At 37.6% G+C, this 20,465-nt stretch overlaps 1 protein-coding gene across 2 annotated transcripts in view; it reads left to right on the top strand.

The window, feature by feature from the left end:
* The window catches only part of VAV3 (vav guanine nucleotide exchange factor 3), a 165,753-nt gene that overhangs the window by 53,242 nt on the left and 92,046 nt on the right, over positions 1 to 20,465 (top strand). For both annotated transcript variants that reach the window (XM_051793401.1, XM_051793410.1), the window contains exons 3-11: positions 3,826 to 3,884; positions 4,578 to 4,643; positions 6,968 to 7,076; positions 9,862 to 9,954; positions 10,053 to 10,121; positions 13,328 to 13,431; positions 15,407 to 15,506; positions 16,840 to 16,935; positions 18,566 to 18,634. In XM_051793401.1, the coding sequence (XP_051649361.1) occupies positions 3,826 to 3,884; positions 4,578 to 4,643; positions 6,968 to 7,076; positions 9,862 to 9,954; positions 10,053 to 10,121; positions 13,328 to 13,431; positions 15,407 to 15,506; positions 16,840 to 16,935; positions 18,566 to 18,634 (765 nt within the window). The remainder of the gene's footprint in view (positions 1 to 3,825; positions 3,885 to 4,577; positions 4,644 to 6,967; positions 7,077 to 9,861; positions 9,955 to 10,052; positions 10,122 to 13,327; positions 13,432 to 15,406; positions 15,507 to 16,839; positions 16,936 to 18,565; positions 18,635 to 20,465) is intronic.

Genomic DNA, 20,465 nt, shown 5'->3' with positions numbered 1-20,465 from the left:
TGTTGTGTTTTGCATAAACTGGCTATGTACTGAAAAACAAACTTGGATGTTCATATCTTCTTGAAGTGAGCGTGACTTTGATGTGACTTCTAAAAACTTGCTTAACCTCTGTCTGATGGTGTTAGGCAGTGCAAAGGAGCTGTACTGAGGCGGGTGCAGTGAGGCTTCCTTTTATATCTGGAAGTATCTTGCTAACATCTCAGTGTTAGGTTCCCTGAAGGAGAGTTACAGTTACTAAGTTTTCAGTGTGCAGGAATGTAGATGTTGTAGAAACATTTCTTTTTTCATGTGTCAATGCTGCTCTTTACTCAGCATCTGTTTTTTGCTGACTGTTCCAAGTAACAGTGTGTGCAAAGGCTCTGCAGCCCTTTGTGCAGTTGTTTATCACAGAGCAAAGCCAGGCATGGAAGCCCTGTTGTTTTGAACTTTGTACAAGCAAGAAATGCTACTTTTGCACTTAAAATCAGATCCAGTTAAGCCTCATTCAAAGGTGCAGGAGCATCGGTCAGAGTCCTTGCTGTGGAAGAAAAGTGGGCAATCGTTTAGGGTTAAATGGGTAAAAGGGATTAAAGCTCTGCTGAAAGGAAGAGAACAAGGGAAAAAAAGCACATGAAAAGCATTAAATTGAATGTTATGGCCTTTAATGTGTATGGTACATAGTAATTTTGGAGTTCAGAATTGCACTATATTATAGGCTCCCTCATGCAACTGTACAGGGCTTCAAACTAGCACTGTTCTGAAAACCTCCTGAGTCTTTTCTTTGTGAGTTTGAAAATCAGACATTTTTCTGGATTTAATTTTGTTTTGATGAATGACTATTGAAATTCTGATCATTTATCTGACAACTCAGCCCATACATAACAGCAACCATGCACATGGACCTTGAAATTTGGGGATGCTTAGTTGTTCCTGCAGTGGCTCGGAATCAAACAACGGAAACTTTGTGTGGAAGGAGAAGCTTTCTTTTCCTCACTTTATGTTGGAGCAAAGACATTTACATGTATGTGATATGGAAATAGTGTGTTGCCCAGAAGTGGTAGTTTCATATGTGATTACTGGTGTGAGTATTCTGGACATTTTCTCAGAATTCTTTAAGGAAACCATAACTGTGAGAAACACACCCCTCAGTAGGCACGGTTCTGTTCCTTGACTGAGTACTGTCTTAAGGTTCAGTTTAGTAAAAGTAGTCAGTGGGTGAACATTACCTTTTCTTCTGTGGAAGTTATGTCTGTATTTTAATCTTAACTTAAGACTAGTGTGCTTAATGGTTTTAAGTTCTTAATTGTGTTATTTTGAAATAAAATAGTGATCTCTGCCCATTACCTTTCCCCTTTTTGTGATGCCAGTGTGGCCACACTTTGTCACTTAGTTCTGGAGAACGCAGTGTGTCTCTGGTGAAATGCTGACAGCTGTTGTGTTGATGACCATTTTCTTCTTACCAGATTATCCAGTGTTCAGTTTTCGATAGAGATCTGTCTGTTGGCTTCCTAGCTTGTTAGTTTGCTCTTCCTGCAGTGCCAAACCACCTCCCTTCTAAGAGCAGTGAAAATTATTAGTAGTCTTTTGTTGTCTCTAGTCATATAGTTCCTTTCTCTGTCCTTTTCTGGGTGCATATTCTTGTAAACGCTCCTCTGGCTTCCTCAGTGTGTGTGAGTGTCATCGTGTGTCACCATGCCCATCCCCTCCAAGTTTTCACATCAGTTCCTGAAAAAGGTTTTCTATTCCTCTTAATTTATAAATTTTGCTTTTGTTTGTGTTCGTATTGATAGCTGTAAAATGTGATTTGGCGGTACATTTTGGGAATAATATTTGCTAGTTACTTACCTAAAATTCATAGTTTCATTTGTACAGCTTGGTTTTTTGTGTTAATTTGAAGCAACCATAATTAGCTGTGAAGAGTAAGCTGTACCTCTGCTGGGTTTGATTATTCTAGATAAGTGAGAATCCCTCTAAGGAAAATGGTCTGTGTGGGTGGAACAGTTTGCAAAAGATTTTTTGTGTGCTGGGAAGTAACATGTTAAAACAAGAAAGGGATATTCAGTTCACCAGACTTGCCCCCCTTTGTTTTTAGCATTAAACCTCTTTTCCCGTGATTTTGCCAATTAATGTCCACCCATCTGTTAGATCATTTTGCCAGCTACTGAATTTTCAGTTAACTTCTCATACTGTCTTGTCTCCTGTGGCTTAGCAGTCCTTGCAACCCTGCACTGGAATTCTTGCAGGTGTGCAGAGGCAGGTTCTGGTCTGGTGTGGAAACCGCAACTCCCCTGCAACAGTAACACTTTGTAAAGGAGTGTTTTTTCCCTTTTGACCTTTTGATTACTGTGAAATAGTTTTTAATTAACTTTGTAATTCATTCCGTCAACTTTTATTCACAATTTCTAAAACTTATTCTAGACCATGTTGCAATTCTTCTGTTCAAATGGGAATATGTGCCCCAACCTTTGGTTATGTTCATAGCATATTTATTTGTTTTTATAATTCTTTGTCTTTGCTGTAAGGCAAAATCAGTTTTTCTGTGACATTCATTTTCACAGCAGCTTACATGAACCCCAAATGTGCCTTTCACAGGAGTAATATAATGTTAATTCTTAATTTTACTCATCTCATATGAGATATGATTCACTTTGGAGGCTTCGTTACTTCAGTTTAAACTCTGTAGTATGTGATTATTCTCTGTGGTTTTTACTTTGTCATTCTCCTGTGTAAACATGTAATTTTCATTCCTTTGAGAGATGCACTTTTAACTCTCTTTTATGGTCAGGATAGTCTTGTAGTTAAAATTTCAAAAATAAACAGTTGAATTTGTAGACACTATTCCCAAATGCCTGTGAAATGTAGAATTGCTGTACTGAATTTTGATACTGCTGATAAAAACCTTCTTTGGAGATTTCAACCTAATATGAATTTTAAGTTGAAAAGATCCAAGCTGAAACTTCTGGGAATTTCAGGGGAAACCTTCATTTGAAGCATAGAAATTCAGACAGGGTGTCATTTTGGGTCTTTTTCTCTCTCTAGCAAACAAGACTTGCCAATCTGATAGTTCCCAGTATACCAGAAAATACTTGTGACATAGAGGACATGCTGGGCAGAGTCAAAATAGTTCTTGTATTATTACAGTTGCCAGCAAAACAACTCCACCTTTGTGACTGTATGTGTGTGTATCCAACATTCCTTAATGCTTCCCTCTCTTTTTGCATAGCCTTTAGCACTTATAGGACGTATTTTCTTAGAATGACACCTTCCATACTGCTGCCATATTCTAAAGAAAAGAAAGCTTCTAGGCTCCTTCGCGCAGCTTTGGCTGTGGGGCCGATGAAGAGATCAGTGAGATCAATCCGTGCCCTCCCAGCCGGCCCTGCAGGGCCGCCTTCTGCCTTGGCCTCTGGCTCCCTCTGCGGGCCACTGTGTGCCGAAGCTCAAATCCATACGATTTTCCTTCTGGAGCTACAATAAGAATCCCAAATATTTAGCACAGTCTGTGAGATAAAATTTGTTTACAAGTGCATCCAGGTCCAATTGCGAATCGAATGTCTGATTTGTGACATATATCACCTGGTTTTAAATCCACTTAAATTAACTTTTACTTGTAAAGAAGAGTTCCCTTTTCTTCTCTTTGCGGTTCCGACACATATACCAGTACAAAAGCACCTAGGGCCAGCTAGGGGGAAATCCGTGGAAGTTCGGTGCACTCAGTGTTTGACACAGCCAGATTCTCTGTTTATGTAATTTGAAGTAGTGCTGCTGATAATGAAACAATAGAAAACAAAATGTTTTATTGCTTCTGTTCTCCAACTAATCACAATTTGTTTCTTTCCTCTCCAGGTGATAGAAACACTTTCAAAACTTTCTCGCACTCCTATTGCATTAGGCACAGGAATAAGGTATGTTATTGATGTAATGAATGGTGGGAGTAATGCCTCTGGCATGGTGCTCCTTGGAAAGGTTGTTAGAGGCAGTAAAGACTGTGTCCCCCACTAAGAATTTCTCTAGTTGTAACCCAGAATACCCAGTGGCAGCTAACCAAGGCTCTGGACCTCTGAGGAGTTACGAAAGGTATCTGCTACCTCTGGTACATTTACTGAAGTGCCTGAACTCTGTGTACTTCTCATGCTGAAACTTGAGGTGAACAAATGAGCAGCTGGTATTGCAGAACTTGTGTGATAGTAGTGACACAGGATCACAAGTCAAGCTGATGCAATGCTGATTTATGTAAAGACAAAGGGGTTTTCTCTTCTTTCTTCCTCCAAGTTTGTGAAATTCTCATTTTCAAAAAGAAACCAAAAAACCCACAACCAGACCTAATGTGACAGTTTTGCTGATTTTCCCCCCCACACTTGAAAAATGACAATGATGTATTAGTAGTGATTTATAACAACTCCCTCCAGTAGGATGTTTATTATATTAAGTGTCCGTTCACATATAGGAGTCTAAATACATATATACTGTTCATCAGAGAAAGAGAGAAACATACAAACACATTAGCATGCAGTGTGAAAATCTTAGAAACCAAACAAAATCCCACTGTATGACTAGGCTAGTGCTGTGTATAATTAATGCTATATTTCCTTCTATAGGCCCTTCCCTACAGAAGAAAGCGTTGATGATGAAGATGTCTACAAAGGTCTTCCTGATTTAATAGAGTATGTTGTAAATATTTAATTAATGATTTTGGCTTTCAGTTGCATGCTGTTATTTATATGATGTTATAGAACACATGGTGTTAATGAAAATGGGATATTTATTTGATTTAAAAATATTTTGTTAGCAATTATGCTGACCAGGAAGAATTAATTATGAAAGCTTGTTTGAATAAGCTTAGAATCAGATTCTATGTTTCATGGAGGGGGCTGGTAGCAAAGTAAATAAACAAATGTGTTTCTAAATTATCTTTGTACTATGAGAATGCTTTCAGAAAGTTGAAATATCAGTTGTAAGAGACCCAAGGAAATTTACTTGAACTTGCAAACAAAATGCATGTTTGGATCATAATTCAAGTGGATTGTTTCCCTAAAGTCAATGAAATTGTGCATATGTATGCATTTGCCTCTTTTGGGTGTTTGCAGGATTGTCAGGATATCCTTGTATTCTGTGGCTAGGACCTCTCAAGGTCCATTGGGAATCATGTTGGACAAGAGCTCAGAGCTCAGTGCCCCAAAGCTCGAAGTTCCTCCACACTCACCTCATTAGTGCTGCCTGGGCTCTGGACACACTGTATGTTGCTTGTTGCAATGTGGTGAAGGAGCTGCTGTTCATATCAGGGATTTGTTTCCTTAGTGCCTGTAAAGAAGGGAAACACCACCATTATTAGCATTGCTCAATTTACCACTTGCCCTGCATAGCTTGTCCTTGTTTCCTGCAGCTGTCTCATGGATAATTGCTTTTCACTCTGTGTACTTGAAGGTGCAGAAGGTAGGAGTTGCAGTCTCCTCTGAGAGATCCAAGTGGGCTAGAGATGATGTCCTCATCTCTTAGATGTGGTGGCATTAGCACTGCTTGAAAATAATCTTTCTACCAATTCTTAAATAGGTATATAAATTCAGTACTGGAAGACAGTCTTTTTAAAAAAAAGTTAATAAACCAAATAAATTGATATTCGTAACTCTTCTTTTGCATCAAATGACAAATATTATTAACTGAAATTTGATAGTTGCATGCTGTCTCAACTGTGGAGAAAGCAATTAATGACTAAGAAACAAAAGTGTCACTGAATGATGCAAATGGTCCACATTTTTTACTTTCTCTTAATTATTAGTGAGTGTATTTGGCTGAAATTAATTTAATTGTCCCTGAATTTAAATGGTGTCTGAAGAAGTCTTTTCAGAAAGAGCTGCAGTAGTTAAAGTACTCTGTTTTTTGCCAGCTTTTGTTCCCTGGAGCAGAGGTGGTAAAATAGAGTGTGTCTGCTGCATCTGACAGCTGCCAGTGGAGCTGGCATACCATCACTGTGAGCTGAAATGTTAGACTAACCTGTTGGTTTTTACTCTGAAGGATTTCAGTGTTGTCTTCCAAGAGGAAAAATCTTAAAATTGTCAGCACATCTGATCCAGTTTCTGTATTATTATTGTGACTGCAGTGCTTTCAATATCTTTTAGAGTTCTTTTGTAGATATATCCTAAAAAATAGGAGTAAAAGATATTATGGGCTTGATACTAGCACAAAGTAGGAAAAACTCTAGCAGGACTAACTCTAATGAAACCTGAATTAGCTGAGGGTAGAGTTGAGCCTTAATTTATGCCTTATTTTTGTAGTCTGGATATTAAGAGAACATTTCTGGTGAACTGTCTATAATTTTCAGTTTGATAGGTTACTTTTTTAATTTTCAAGTAGCTGAAAGTTGCCATGCGATAGTTAAGATACTGCCTTATGGAGTGGAGGGACAGAGTCTTAGGTGCTGGCTCTGCAGCCTTTAGTGTATTTTCACAGAATCACAGAATAACTGAATCTTCTGAGTTGGAAGTGACCCACAAGGATCACTGAGTTTAACTCTTAAGTGATTGGCCCATATGGGGATCACAAACCTACACCTTGGTGTTATTAGCACCGTGCTCTAAGCAATTTTACCCCAGATAATCCTTTCTTTAGGCAGAGAGAAGACCTGTAAAAGCACCTGGCATCCCAGTGGAGAGGCAGCTCCTGTTCACTGGATGTGTTGGGAGAAGGGTCAAAGAGAAGAGGACATCTGGATAGTAGCTCATGACAAAACTGTCCTGATGTATTGCTTTTGCTGTATGGTTTAGGTCCTGCGTGGTTCTAATTTCATGTAGTCTTCAGTATTGTGTTGATTTTGTACAATTGTATTTTAAATGCATTGAAAAAAGAAAATTAATGGACTTAATTTCCCTTAATGAGTTTTTTTCATTAGATATTCAAAGAGTTAATCAGTTTGTTTACTGTGGAAACTTGTTTTATGAGAAGTAGTCCCTTGCAGCTGTGCTGCAGCTTTTTCCTCGTCTTGTCTTTTCAGTGAAACTGGTGTCGATGAAGATGAAGACTTGTATGATTGTGTCTATGGAGAAGATGAAGGTGGAGAGGTTTATGAAGACCTAATGAAAGATGAAGCAGCACAGCAACCTGTATGTTTTCCAATTCCATGCTACTTTGGAACAATAGCAGTTATCTTTTTGAAAGTTGAAATTATCTCTTTATAGCTAGTTTCATTGAAACTTGACTCATGCTCAGCTGCATCCTGAGTTCTCATGTCCAGTGCTTTATCTCCTGTGTAAGACTTCACAGGCTGTTTTGATAAAGGGTCAAATATTAACTACGGTAATTTTTTTTGAAAGAAATATAATTTTTTTAAATGAAATACAGTAATTTACCTGTCTCGTATTGGCCTCATAAGTCACCAACGTGCCTGTAACAAATGTGGATAGAGCCTTCCCAAATCTTCGTTCGCGAAGCCCAGCCATGACAGTAATTTAAGTTGGCTAGTTATGAGTAGAAAAACTTACCATCTGTTTTAAAAGCAATTAATGGAACTGCTTACTTGAAAGTGTCTTGCCTCCAAAATTGTTAAAATATTGTGAAATGCTGTTGTTTGAGCCATAATTTGGACAACTTACTTAACAAGGACAACAGAATTGTTTCATACTGATGAATTTCCTGCTTATTCAACCATGTAGTTTTTGTTGATCATTAGGTTGCCATTATCTTGTGAAGTAAACTGTACCACTAAGTTTTCTCTAGCAGTAGCTGACCTTTGAAAGCAGTTCTTCTCATCTGTATTGCTACTTGCACATTATTTCTTATTCCCTCCCTCCTTTTTTTATTGCACTCAAATTCTAGAAGTTTATGGTACAGATAGAAAAATTGATATGTTAATTTCTGCCAAAAGTGTCTGTGAGAATGATCTTTTTGGGTTAGGTGAGCGCAAAACTGAAGCGAATGGTTTTAAGTGGAATCCCAGGATTTGTTTGCATTGCACATATGAGAGCTGGTGAACAAAAGCACCCACGTTTTGTGAATGGATATAAGATATTGAGTACAACAGTATTGGGGCAAATACTGCAAGGCATCTGAACAGTACTGGGCTCACAGAGGTAGAGGTGAAAAATAACTGAAAGTCTAAATAACATCAAATTCTAATACTTTATTGAGATTAATTAACTACAGTTAACTGTGACAATGTCTGCTTCCTCCTACCAAAGAACTTGGGACTAAAGACTTGAGATAAGGGTGATCGTCAGATGATGATGCTTGCAAAGTACAGTTCTTCTGATAAGATTGTATTTTTGCAAAATGGTTACTTGTGTCTGCATCTGATGAAGATGGCACCTTAACATTTGTTATGGGAAAATTAAAAAACTGCATGAGCTTGGTTTTCAAGAAGCATTTCTGAGATTGCAGCACGTGGTAGATGAGAGTGAGAAGCCATTTCCACCTGCAGGAGCTGCTTGTAGAGTCGTGGAGACAGAGAAGAGTAAAGGAGATTGGTCAAAGCAGCAAACAAGTGTGAGCAGTGACCAAGCTTTCTGTGCCTGATTTGCAACTTGGCATCTAGTTGAGGTGGTAGGAGTACATTTCCTACTCTACAGAGGTGATCAAGCAGTGTCATAGGGGCTGTATGTGGCTCATGGACAGTTTAAGTGTGGCTTGCTATTTGCTGTGGTGTGCTTAGCATGTGTGTCAGGTAGCTCGGTAGTAGAGAGAGGGAGTGGAAGGAGTCTAGCTCTTGAACACAGAAGTAGCTAATTGTTAAAATTTCAAGTTTAAAAGTTTTGCTGCTCTTAGAAGACAGAAGTGTTTTGTTCAAAAGTCTCTTTTTGTTTGTTTTGTTCCCCCCCCCCCCTTAAGTGGAAAGAACTGTAGTACTAAATTTCTAGTCCTGATTCCCTCTGTATATGAATAACATCTAGTCATCAGGTGTATTAACATGTAGCAATATGGATTCCCTACACTGGGAGAAAATAGGTAAGAAACAACCAGGGATATGCTGAAGGATAATACAAATCCATAAATAGGTTTCAGAAAGGATGTGATAGTACTATTGCTTATTGGTTTAGGAGAAAACACTTCGGATTAATTACTGCTTTTAATTGCAAGAGCCTGTCCAGTTACCATGTGAGGTCTTCAAGCTGACCTGTATATCTCCATATCTTCTAAATCTTGCTTGACACAAATGATTCCATATCTTCTTCCAGTTGTTTACTCTTTTATTTGAAATCAGATTTTATTGAGGCTTCAAGTTATTGATGCTAATGCTGTAAATCTGACCTTTGGTAAGACTGCTTGTAAACTATTTTTTTAGAGTTCTGGGCTGATAATTACTTCAATTTTCTATGAGTCTGGTGTTTACATGGAAAACTTCCAGGGTCTCTTTGGAGACACACACATACATATGTAAGAGCTGAACTTGGAGGTCACTGCACTTCTGATTTGAGGACATACTCCTATTGTGTCTGAAGAGAAACCCCCCCTTGAGAACTAAAAGGGAAAAAACTGTAAATAAGTGCAGGGATTAGACCGAATCCAATATTTATGGCAATGCAAAGTTGCTTACATGATTTAGCCCCATTAAGTTTAATGGAATTATTAACTGCTGAGTATTTTAAATAAGATTTCTCAGTCTGGATGTAAATTAAATGTGACCTTGTGTTTCAGCTTCCAAAGTACATGCAGTTACTTCAGCATTTTATGTCTAAACATTAACTTTTCATAATATTATTTTTATTTTACTAAAGTCATCAGCTAATTGAACATTAAAATATTCTAGGTTATTGCTGTCATCTTTGGAGGCTGCAGTACTCAGAGAATTCCAGGAAGCAGTTATCCTAATTGCATAATTCTAAACAAATAAAAATATTTGTTATCCATTAGGTGCCTGTTAATGACTTAAACTTGACTCCATTGTAATTGCAGAAATATACTGAAAATGACATAAGAAGCTGTTGTCTTGCTGAAATAAAGCAAACGGAAGAGAAATACACAGAAACTCTGGAATCGATTGAGAAAGTAAGATGTGACTTACAGCGTTGTAACATGCATTTTCATAGCAGTCTAGAAAATACAAGTACAAAAGCCAATGTTTATGTAATTTCTTTTTCTTGCAGTTTTTCATGGTGCCATTGAAAAGATTTCTGTCAGCATCAGAATTTGATACTGTTTTCATCAATATTCCTGTGAGTAATTGCATATTTAATGAACAGATATAAGGCTCAGAGCTGATTGCGATATATTTGTGTTGTATGTTACTGTACAAAACGATTATTTGAAATACAGTGCACAGTGTGTTTATGTGGATATTGGATGATAAGGGTGTGCACTATTTAATTTTTTCTTTCTGCTTGAGGGAATAGGGTAAGATAAATAGTATTATCCTGTCAGATAGTGAGTGATTAAAAGCTAATAATTTCTAGAAATGGATTATCTTTAAATAAATGCTGGTACTTTAGTGATGGTACAAAGTTGTGAGTGTTAAGTTACCTGTCACTGTGTCTTGACTATCTGTAGCTGCTCTGCAAAAGCTTGTAACTGCTCTGGCTCTGACATCATTGAAGACACTAGAAAGTTAACATAACTTGGTTTTGGATTTGGAATCTGGTGCTAGGCAGGATAAGGAATTCCTGTGTGAACTATCTAGGGGACCTCTTATTTGACTGAAGTAATCATGGTTTCTGTGATTGGTACTTTGTCGCATTTATTTTTGGCTTAATAATAATCTTATGACAATTTACATACATTTGTAGTTAATATAAGTATTCAGCATATGTCTTTACTCTGTCTGGTTTTAGAGGAAGACATCAGACATGGTCTGAAGTCTCTCTCAACACAGACAAATGAAAGTAATGTTCTTTTATGAGGCCTACTGTAAAGAAAGGGTCCCCTGAGTGTGGCCGATGGGCCACATCAAACCTGTATTGCCTATAAAATATCACCTCTGTTTTGACCATCTCTGGTGTGTCCAACAGGTTCTCAGAGTTGTAGGAGGAGATCTTGGGGGTTTTATTTTATCCTGTGGGAATCTGGTCTGTCTGTAAGAATGTTTTAGTTGCTGTTCCAGCATTGTCCTGATAGAAACTGAATTATGACAGTTATTACACTGATGATGATACCTGACCTTTTGCCACATTTGTCCCACTAGTAAGGTTTTCACCCTGACTCTCAATTGCTGTTATTTCCTGACTATTAGTCCAAAACACTGCCACAGATCTCGGTAACCAACTTGTCTTCTTGAATTACATCAGCTACCCGTAGAGATCTCTTTGCTTTTGAAAACAAATTTATATTCTGTCTTACATTAGTGTTTTTTATTCATTACAATACGACCATGATGTGCCCTACCTAAGTTACTGTAAACCTCTTTTCTAAGGCTCTGTGTGCCCAGGCATGTTGACTTATGTTTATTGAAAGACCTAATTCCAGGTAATGCGAAACACAAGGGTATGAAAAAGGCTTGCATGCTGTAAGCACAGAGAGGTCAACCTACTCACTACTCCTTGAAGATATGTAAGGGGATCACAGAAGAACAGTAAAAAGAACAAAACCTGTTTATTTTAGTCTAGGGAGACATACAGTAAAAGTTCAAGTTGTTTTACTTTGCTTTTTGTTGTCAGCATTCAGTATTCTGCTGTTAGAAGATGGTGCTTATTTCTGACTCCAGGAGCATTTCATAGGCATCCAATAACCTTAAAAGAAATATAGGACTTGCCTAAACCAAAAATACTTGCAAATGCTTTGTCTGATCAGACCTTGTCTGTGTGGCAGTTCCTCAGCAGGAAGGCTGGAGGGCAGTGGAAGCTTGTTTTAAAGTAAAAATAACTGTTACACAGAGCTCTGCAGCAAACTGCAATGTGGAGAACAAGTGCTGTGTTCTCAGAACAGGATGGGTTTTTCTCTGTTAAAGGGTTGTGGTGAAGAATCGTTTCCTTAGGTTGATGCTATATTCATTAAATCTTCTCTAAAAGATGTTTGCTGGACAAAATCAATTGTTGATGTAAAAATACTTTATTTTTAAGAAAAAAAAAACAAACCCATTACTTAGAAACGCTCACCAGTCTAAAGAGAGTGCCTTTCACTAGGGCTCATATTTCAAAGTTTTGTCCTATAAAATGAGTGTATGGCTCTATGTTTGTGTATTTCTATGTCTATTTATATATATGTGTATTTGTATGTACATCTGTGTATATGCATGTGCACTTATGGATGCATTTGAATGATATATAGGGACATACAGAGAGAGAGAGAGATGAAAGTGCATGTAACAGATACCGAAGTGTTGGAACCTACATTAACTGTGAATGATGTTAACATCAGTTTAATTTAAAGCCGTACTTTGAATTGGAGATAGAAACTCAAAAAGACCTGTTGTCCCTGTAGTATTAAGCTGTTTTTCAGGGATATTGCTTAGATGAGTCCCTGTGTGCTCCTGAGAAAATGTGCTCCCATAATATATCCTTTGGGAAGCATTTCTGTAATAATATCTTTGTACTGTCACTTAAGGTTCTGAGGGTATGTCCATACAGTTGCTAGCAACTGATTTTGATCTGTCTCAAGATTTTGCTCCCTCATCAGTGATGTGATTAACCTTGTATGTACTCTTAGTCTTCATCAGTGTGAAATGTTTTGACTTAGTTCACGACTCAAAATTGCATATTATTTTTGTAGTATATAATTTACTGCATTAAATCATCTTCAGTGGTTTTCTCTGTTAAACAGTCCTCTCTTTTTCCTTGCAGTGGCATGTACACTGCTTACAGATATCCTGATTTCAAAACTTTCTAACCTGTTTTGACTTAGTTTCTTGTGAATTCTCTAACAGTATCCATACAGTGTTAAGGCTGATGCAATCTTCTGTAGTCTATGTATAATAGTGAACAAGTAAGGTGAGTTGCAACTATAACCAGAGAGCAAATCTTTCTGCAATATTCTTTTCTTTCACTCAGGCATTAGTTGCGTGCTGTATTGGGAAACTCATTATGATTGCAGTTAATTTAGCATTAGGACATCACTAATTGACCAATGTAATGTACAAAACTAATTTTTCACAGCTCAGGGACATGAATCATTACTTCATCTTGTCACTAAAGCATTTACTTGACTTGCTTAATTTTAAAATTATCATTATAAAATGAAGGTGAATTAACAGTGCAAGTCAAAGCTAGAATAAATTAGTCTCTAATAGGTAGTTCTTGGAGTTTAGGTTTTTGTGTTGCAGTATGTAGAACATGTCACAAACCTTGAAATTAGATTCTAGTCTCAAATGATCTGTTTTCTGATTTATTGAAATTAATGGCTCTAACATGAAATAATTTATTTTTTTTTAAATTCAAAGCTTTAAGCCATTCTGTTTTTAAAAGCTTTCCCCCTCCCCCTTACTGTTTTTAAGGATTTGGTGAAAATCCACAGGAATCTTACACAGGACATCAATGACTCCATTGTTAACAAAAATGATCAGAACCTATATCAAATTTTTATTAACTACAAGGAAAGGTAAGATTTAAGCACTCCTACTAATTGTGCTAATCTGTGCTCAATTTGGTATTTTACTGTATTTTTGTTGTATGAATATTTCTGAAACAGGATTAAATTCCATGTCGGTGTCCTTATTAAGCTAGTTTTGGTGTTTTGAGCCTGGAAGTCAAAATGTAACATATTGTTATATGAACCTCCCTCTTCTTAGCCCAGTTTTGGCAATACTGTTACATAGACAAGTAACATCTATATTTCTAAGGAAACTTAAATATCTTATTTTGCACAACATTTTTTCACGCAAATAATCCCAGATATTTTATGGCATGTATCTGTATTGTTTAACAGACCAAAACAAGGATATATATTAGGCATATTTTAGACTAAAGAAAGCAGAAGAGGTCATAATTAAAAAAAGAGAAAGCAGGTGTAAAAGAGAAGAGAGAAGAGACTGTGCTCTTACCTTACCCTGCAGTCCAAAGTGTGACAGTAAAGCAAACACCCTTTGCCTTCAGGGTGTGAAAGCAGCCAAGCTGGTAACAGGGGAGCCCTTCAAGCCAACTGCCAGTTTGTTTTACCCACCTTTTCAGATCGTTCCTTCCACCAGCACTGAACAGCTGTTGGACTATATAGATGGACTTACATGCCTGTGGTACAGGGCTGAAAAACACTTGTACTGTGGGCTGCAGTGCTGACCTACCTTGAAGCAACCCTTGGGTTTTGGTTAAAAACTGGTTCATTCTGGGACCGGAGTGGAAAAGACCTGCAGGTGATGGGTGAAGGAGGACTGTTGCAGTCAGAATAGGCTTGTGAGAAATTGGACAGCAGCATCTGGAAAACGTTAGACAGGAGAGTTTTCTGAGGGAGGAGGGTATCCCAGACTGCTCATAAACAGACCTGTCTTCAGAGACCCTCTGTCTCAGCTTTTGGTTTGGAGCAGGACATAGTTATTTCCCAGGCTGTTAGACTTTCTGCTGCTGTAGGAGAGAATTAAGGAAGAAGTAGTTGTTCTGGAAAATGCTTATCTCTCAACAGTCATTCTGAAATGTGTGCAAAAAGGGGAACAAAGGGCACTGAGAAGAAATATCATGTTTATATTATAAAAGAAGGAAATAGACAGAGGTAGATTGTCTTAACTATATAGTGATTAAAAGTAATCAGAAATGGTAGGTTTTAAATCAATGTCATCACTTTAGTGTGAAAAAAAGAATTAAAAGAGTGGGTAAAAGTTAGGTGAGAGAAAAAGAAACCTAGGAGACTACAATGCAAGGCTCATGGGAACTCCCAAAAAAGTATCCTGCTGAAGAATACAGAAGGATATATGAAGTAATATATGAAGTAATATATGAAAAGGTGAAAGAAAAGAGCACTCTTTGCACTGGACTAGGAGAAGGAAGCACTCCATACTGAGGCAGGAAACTCCTGTCATAAACCCAGGCTCATTCAGAAAGCATTGCTTCACTTGACAACTGTTAAAAATTTCTTGAGGTTTCATGCACTATTATTTTGATTTGAGAGCTCATAGGATATAACCTGATAGAAACTATGGGATCAGTGTGGATAAACATACAGGTTCTTTAAAGGATGGCTGTAATTAATCTTATTAAGCCTGTGCTACAGAATTTATTCTTTACAACCTTAGAAATCTACGTTGTTATAAATACTGTTAAACAGTCTAACAGACTGTTGTTCTGTTAAACAGAAGTTACTCTGCTTTTTTAATGAATCCTATATTTATCAGAACATATATATATGTGAATATTAAAGGAAATTGCAATGATTTTAGAGCATTTTGAAGGTAGGGCAAAATATATTCTCTTGAATAATCTTCCTTATATTCATGCTGTCTATTGAACACTGGGTAAAATCAATTCTTGCTTATTTAGGCACTGCTCCTTTTGAAAGAAGGATTGTTAACAATTATTTGTGAAAAAATGATCAAGGATTGTTCTTAAGCAAATGTTCCTTTTATTCTTTATCTCTTGCTTTGACTTAGGTTGGTTATTTATGGACAGTACTGCAGTCAAGTGGAGATAGCGATATCGTGCTTAGACAATATCTCTAAGACAAAAGAAGATGTTAAATTGAAGTTAGAGGTATCAGTATTTTTTAATGTGCCCATATACATACATAAAATTGTGTGTTTCTGTGAATATGCCGTGCTTTCATTGAAGTAAAAAAACCTTTATGGTGACAAAAATTAGTTGGACTGATAAGTGAATGTGTTTCTGGTTCTTTTCATTCTTTTGGAACCTCTGATCAAATGAGTGTGTGCACTGTTGCAGTACACATCCTGGTGCTGATGTGAGTGCAGTTCTACCACTGACATTGGCAGAGTTAGGGTTTCCTTCCAGGAGGTGATCATTGGTGATACTCTTCTAGTTATCAGGACATCTCATCTAGAACACAGTTGCAGAATCGTGCAGGTTGGGAGGGACCTCTGGGCTGAACAAACCCTTGTCCCATGGCCTCACAAGGTTGTCTGCCATGACCCCATGGTCATTTCCAGCAGAACTGCTCCCCTGCTGAGCCCTCAGGGTGAGCATGTCCCCGGTGAGTGCGTACCAGGTGGAGGGCTTTGCCTTAGTGTGAGGTTTCTGTTGGACATGCTCTTCAGAGTGTCAGCTGCACCTCCAGTCTAGTGGTGTCTGCGGATCTGCTGTGTGTAATGTGTGCCTTTTCCTGCAGATCATTGCTAAAGACACTGAAAGGGGGGGGGGGCCCTGGGCAGAGCCCTCAAGAACTCTACTTGCAACTGTCCCTCAGGTCGTACAGGAAATATTAGTCACTGCATTTTTTGAGCCTCATAATCTAGTCAGTTTTTTATATACCTGGAGCATAACATCCCAACCTGGATATTACCATACTGTAAGAGATGATGTTGAAAGACTGAGAAAAGTCAAGGTAGACTCTCCCCACCCATTTATAGATCTAGCCATTTCATTGTGGAAAGCAGTCAAGTAGGTCAAGCATTGATTTATCTGTGGTAAATCCATGCTGGATATTCCCATATACCTCCTTCATGTGCCCAGAAGAGGACTTGCTCCACAAGTTTTGCAGGAATTTTTGCAGAGGCTGAAGTGAGACTGACTGGCCTATAGTTTTCAAGATTACCTTTTTACTTTTTTTATTTTTTTAAATAAGTGTATATACAGATATATTTTTTTTTAAATTGCATGGAATAACTGATTTCTGTTGTCTTTGTTCTAGTCTCTCATGCATGTTCAAATATCTAAAAACAAGTGCTTAGACCCAGTCGTTTTTTGCTTAGCAATTATTGCCATGTTAAATGTTTTCTTTCATTTTGTTGATATTCTTTATCACAAGTTTAATATAGTTACTTATATGTCACTGAATTGTCACGTATATCACGTGAATAGTTTTGTTTTCTTGCTCTATTGTCTTATTCTTTCTTCTGCTTTGAACTAGGAATGTTCCAAGAGGGCCAATAATGGTAAATTTACGTTGCGAGATCTACTAGTGGTTCCAATGCAGAGAGTACTAAAATACCACCTACTGCTCCAGGTAGTTTATTTTTGAAATTTAAAGGGACTGAGAGAAAACTGTGATTGTTTATTGTCAGTGGATTGTAAGAATGAGAGCTAAATGTCTTTATCAAAGGAAGGTGATTGATGTTTCCCTAGATTTTTACAAAATAAAATTCAGTCAAGTGCAAGGTTTCTCACAGAGATGGTTCTTCAGAGCTGAAGCATACCTGGGGAAAAAAGAATAAAATACAATTGTTTCCCCCATATCTGAACCTTTAATTCTTGGTATGTTTGAAATGATTAGTGGTACCAAATTATAATCACGGTACTTTGAAATGTGAACCGTTACCCCCTAAAAGAGGAAACTGGACCATACATATAGTGTACTTTTAAGATATTTCTTTGCTGTCATAAATTACAATTAAGCCATATTTATTTTGAAATGCTTCTTGTTATAGCCCACAAAGCATTAGCTTTTGCAGTTAGTCCTGTAATAAGGGTGGAGAGTCTTATAAATTTAATTTGATAGCTGTGCCAGGAGACTCATTAGTTCAACTGCAAAGAAATGTATTACTATATTAGACTGTCAACTCTGCTGATGCTTGTAAAATGTCATTTTAAAAAGATCTACCATTTCTATGTGGAGCATAATTTTGACTGCAGAACAACATGCATTCTGCAATATTAAATTCTTGAAATACTTCTGTTAATGAGTCATCAATATTTTGATCAGTGGAAAATTGGAAAAAACCAAAATGAGTGGCACAGTTTCTTAAAAAAATCTTGCGATGTGATTAATGATTTTATAATCAATGTATATTATGAAAAGATTATATACAATATGTCATTGTGCTGTGTGTGACACTATATTATACGTTGTACAAGAAAGAAATATTTTATGGACTTGGAAAGAAAAAAATGAGTAAATTATTCAAATTGTAATGTGAAGTATTGATACTTATTATTTAATTTCCCATGATTTTACTAACTTATGTGAGCTGAAATGCATGATTCTTTTCTCAAATTACAAAGATGGAATGACCTGTTTCCCCAAGATGTTACGTTTTCACTTCATAAAGCCCCAAAAGCCCCTGTATTTTCCATATGGGAAGTGACTAAAAGAATGCTTTGAACATGTACCTTTTGATTTCAGTATCTCTTCTGAGTCAGGTTTATCTTAGGTTTAATGAGACAGTGACTTCTTTTAAGCAGTGCACAATTTAGCTGAGGTTTTTTTGCCAGCATGCATCCATCCCTCTCAGCGGACAAGTGAGTGCTTTGGAATGGGATGATGTACCATACAGCAATGTACAAATGAACTCCAGTGTTTACCTGGGCTTTCAGCATGCACATACAGTAATGATCTGATTTGGCAAGTTTTAAGTGCTAGGCAGACCAAATTAGCTTCTCGTGATGGTTCATTAGCAGCTAAAGTCAGTGTTTAGGCTGTACAGCAATCATTCTTAAACAACTTGCCAATTATCTGTCTGCAATAGTCCCCACTCAGTGATAGGCTCCTCACTGTGGAGATGAAAATGCCAGTTCTTGGGTTGTGTTTTCTGGTTTTGGCTTTTTTTTTTTTTTTTTTTGGTGGGGATGAGCAATGACAATTTCAATGTATAAACTGACAAATAGCGAGTGGAAAGTTTTAACTACTCTGTCCACAGGAGCTGGTAAAGCACACTACTGATCCCATGGAGAAAGCAAATCTAAAGCTGGCCCTTGATGCAATGAAGGTGAGTACTCGTGGCAATGAAGTATTTATGTCTATTGGCACTTAGAATGGTAGCTCAGAACTGTATTTCTTGGAGGAGATAATGTTCTTTACACAAATCAAACATATTTTCACAAATCACCGTGAGCTTTGTGTGTCATGGCAAGTACATAGTCAAGAGCTTTGCTCCAGTCTAGGAAACAAGTTCAGTAGTTTTCTGAAGTAGAGGGTTTACGAAGTGGAACTTCCCCATTTCAGTTCACTTTTGCATGATTTTGCTGTCATATAATAAGATGAAAAACAGCTGCTTCAATCCTGTTGGTCTCACTTCTGAAATTTAGGAATATTTCTACCACTGTAAATCAATTCAAATCAAGGTCAGTAGTTTCCCAGTGAGATGGAGAGTTATCTTTGTTTACGAGACTTGTTTTTTTCATCTTAATATGATCTCTGTGTCTTTACCTTTGAAAGCAGTAGTGTCTCCCTGGAGGTAGAATATCTGTCACCGTACCTTCACCTGCAAGTGGTATAAACAAATGCTTTATTGAATAGCTGTGCTGCCTTATGTTTATTACGTGTTCTTCTGCACAGCTTCAGGAAGGAAGCACAGTTCTGCTTTAGTTAGCTTCATGGCGTGAATGGTGACATTCATGTGCTGGAATTGGGAAATTTTTTCAGTCTTTTGTGGGGAAAGGGGGAAAGAAGCCAACATGACATAAGTTACGTTTGCTTCTGTTGTAATCTGTATGGTCCACAGAAGATGCTGAAATCAGACTAAGTTAGTTTTGGGTCACACAGCTGTCTCATATTTTGTGACTGTCTTGAAAGCCTGGAATACAGACCAGCTTACAAATGAGATTTTGTTTTCCCTTTTTGTTATCCATTTTTGTGCAGTGAATGCAGAGAGAGGGACACCATGATAATTTCCTTTGGAGAGATGCCTGAAAATAGATGGCACTGTATTGCTTCCCTCTAGTGGCAAGCTGTACATCCTGGCTGCTGCTAATTGGCTAGGAAAATAATTCTGGTTTTTATTTATCCCCGCTTTTTCATTCCCATTTGCTGCCTTGCTTCATTGTTGGTGTCTGTTGGACTGAAAATCAAAGAAATCTCTCGCCAGCCTCTGGCTGTGGCAGATTTGTGCTGGCCGGCAGGACATAACCAGACAATTAAAAAACAAAAAAAACCCCACCCCCAATCCCTCCCCTTCCAAACCCCCAAAACCTCCAAGGTATGAGCATCTCTCCTTACGGTTGCAGCATTGTTCCCATCCTGATTTACTGTAGTCCTTGCCATTGTAGTTGAAGTAACAGTGTAGCACTGGTATTTTGCTTCTAACAACCCTGGTGTCTCTGCTTGAAAAGAAAATGTCTTTGGAAAAACTGCTTGCAAAGTGGTACTACCCCTAAGGAAAGAAATTTTTAGGAAGGATTATGCTGTTGGATTTCTTCTAGCAGCAAGAAAGGAGGTTATTTAATTTCTAAACTAACTTTAAAGACTGACGTGAATGTATCCTGCACAGATCCATTTGGGAAGCTAGCATAATGATTGTAGCTATTCATAGATTCTGATTAAAAACAGCTTAGGAAGAAGATGTATCGTCCTCCCACCCTCCAAATTTGTGACCATATTGAAGGGATACTTTAAAAGCAAGCTAGGAAGATCTGAATGCCTTTTCTAGCTGCTGCTCTCAGCATCTCTGACCTTACCAATTACGTCTCCTGCTCACTCCTCATCTCTAGCCATAAACAGAGAAGCCCCAGCAAATTGTCACTATTGCTTAAGCATGTTCAGAGCATTTTAAAGGCTTTAGTGAAATGTGGACGGTACATGTTCTGGTGAAGGGCACAATA

Source organism: Manacus candei, unplaced genomic scaffold, assembly GCF_025592945.1.
Source record: "Manacus candei isolate 608988 ecotype Guabito, Panama unplaced genomic scaffold, ASM2559294v1 h1tg000005l, whole genome shotgun sequence".
In the NCBI taxonomy this organism is placed as follows: Eukaryota; Metazoa; Chordata; class Aves; order Passeriformes; family Pipridae; genus Manacus; species Manacus candei.
The sequence above is the reverse complement of the archived record's forward strand: the minus strand, read 5'-3'. Positions and strand labels throughout refer to the sequence as shown.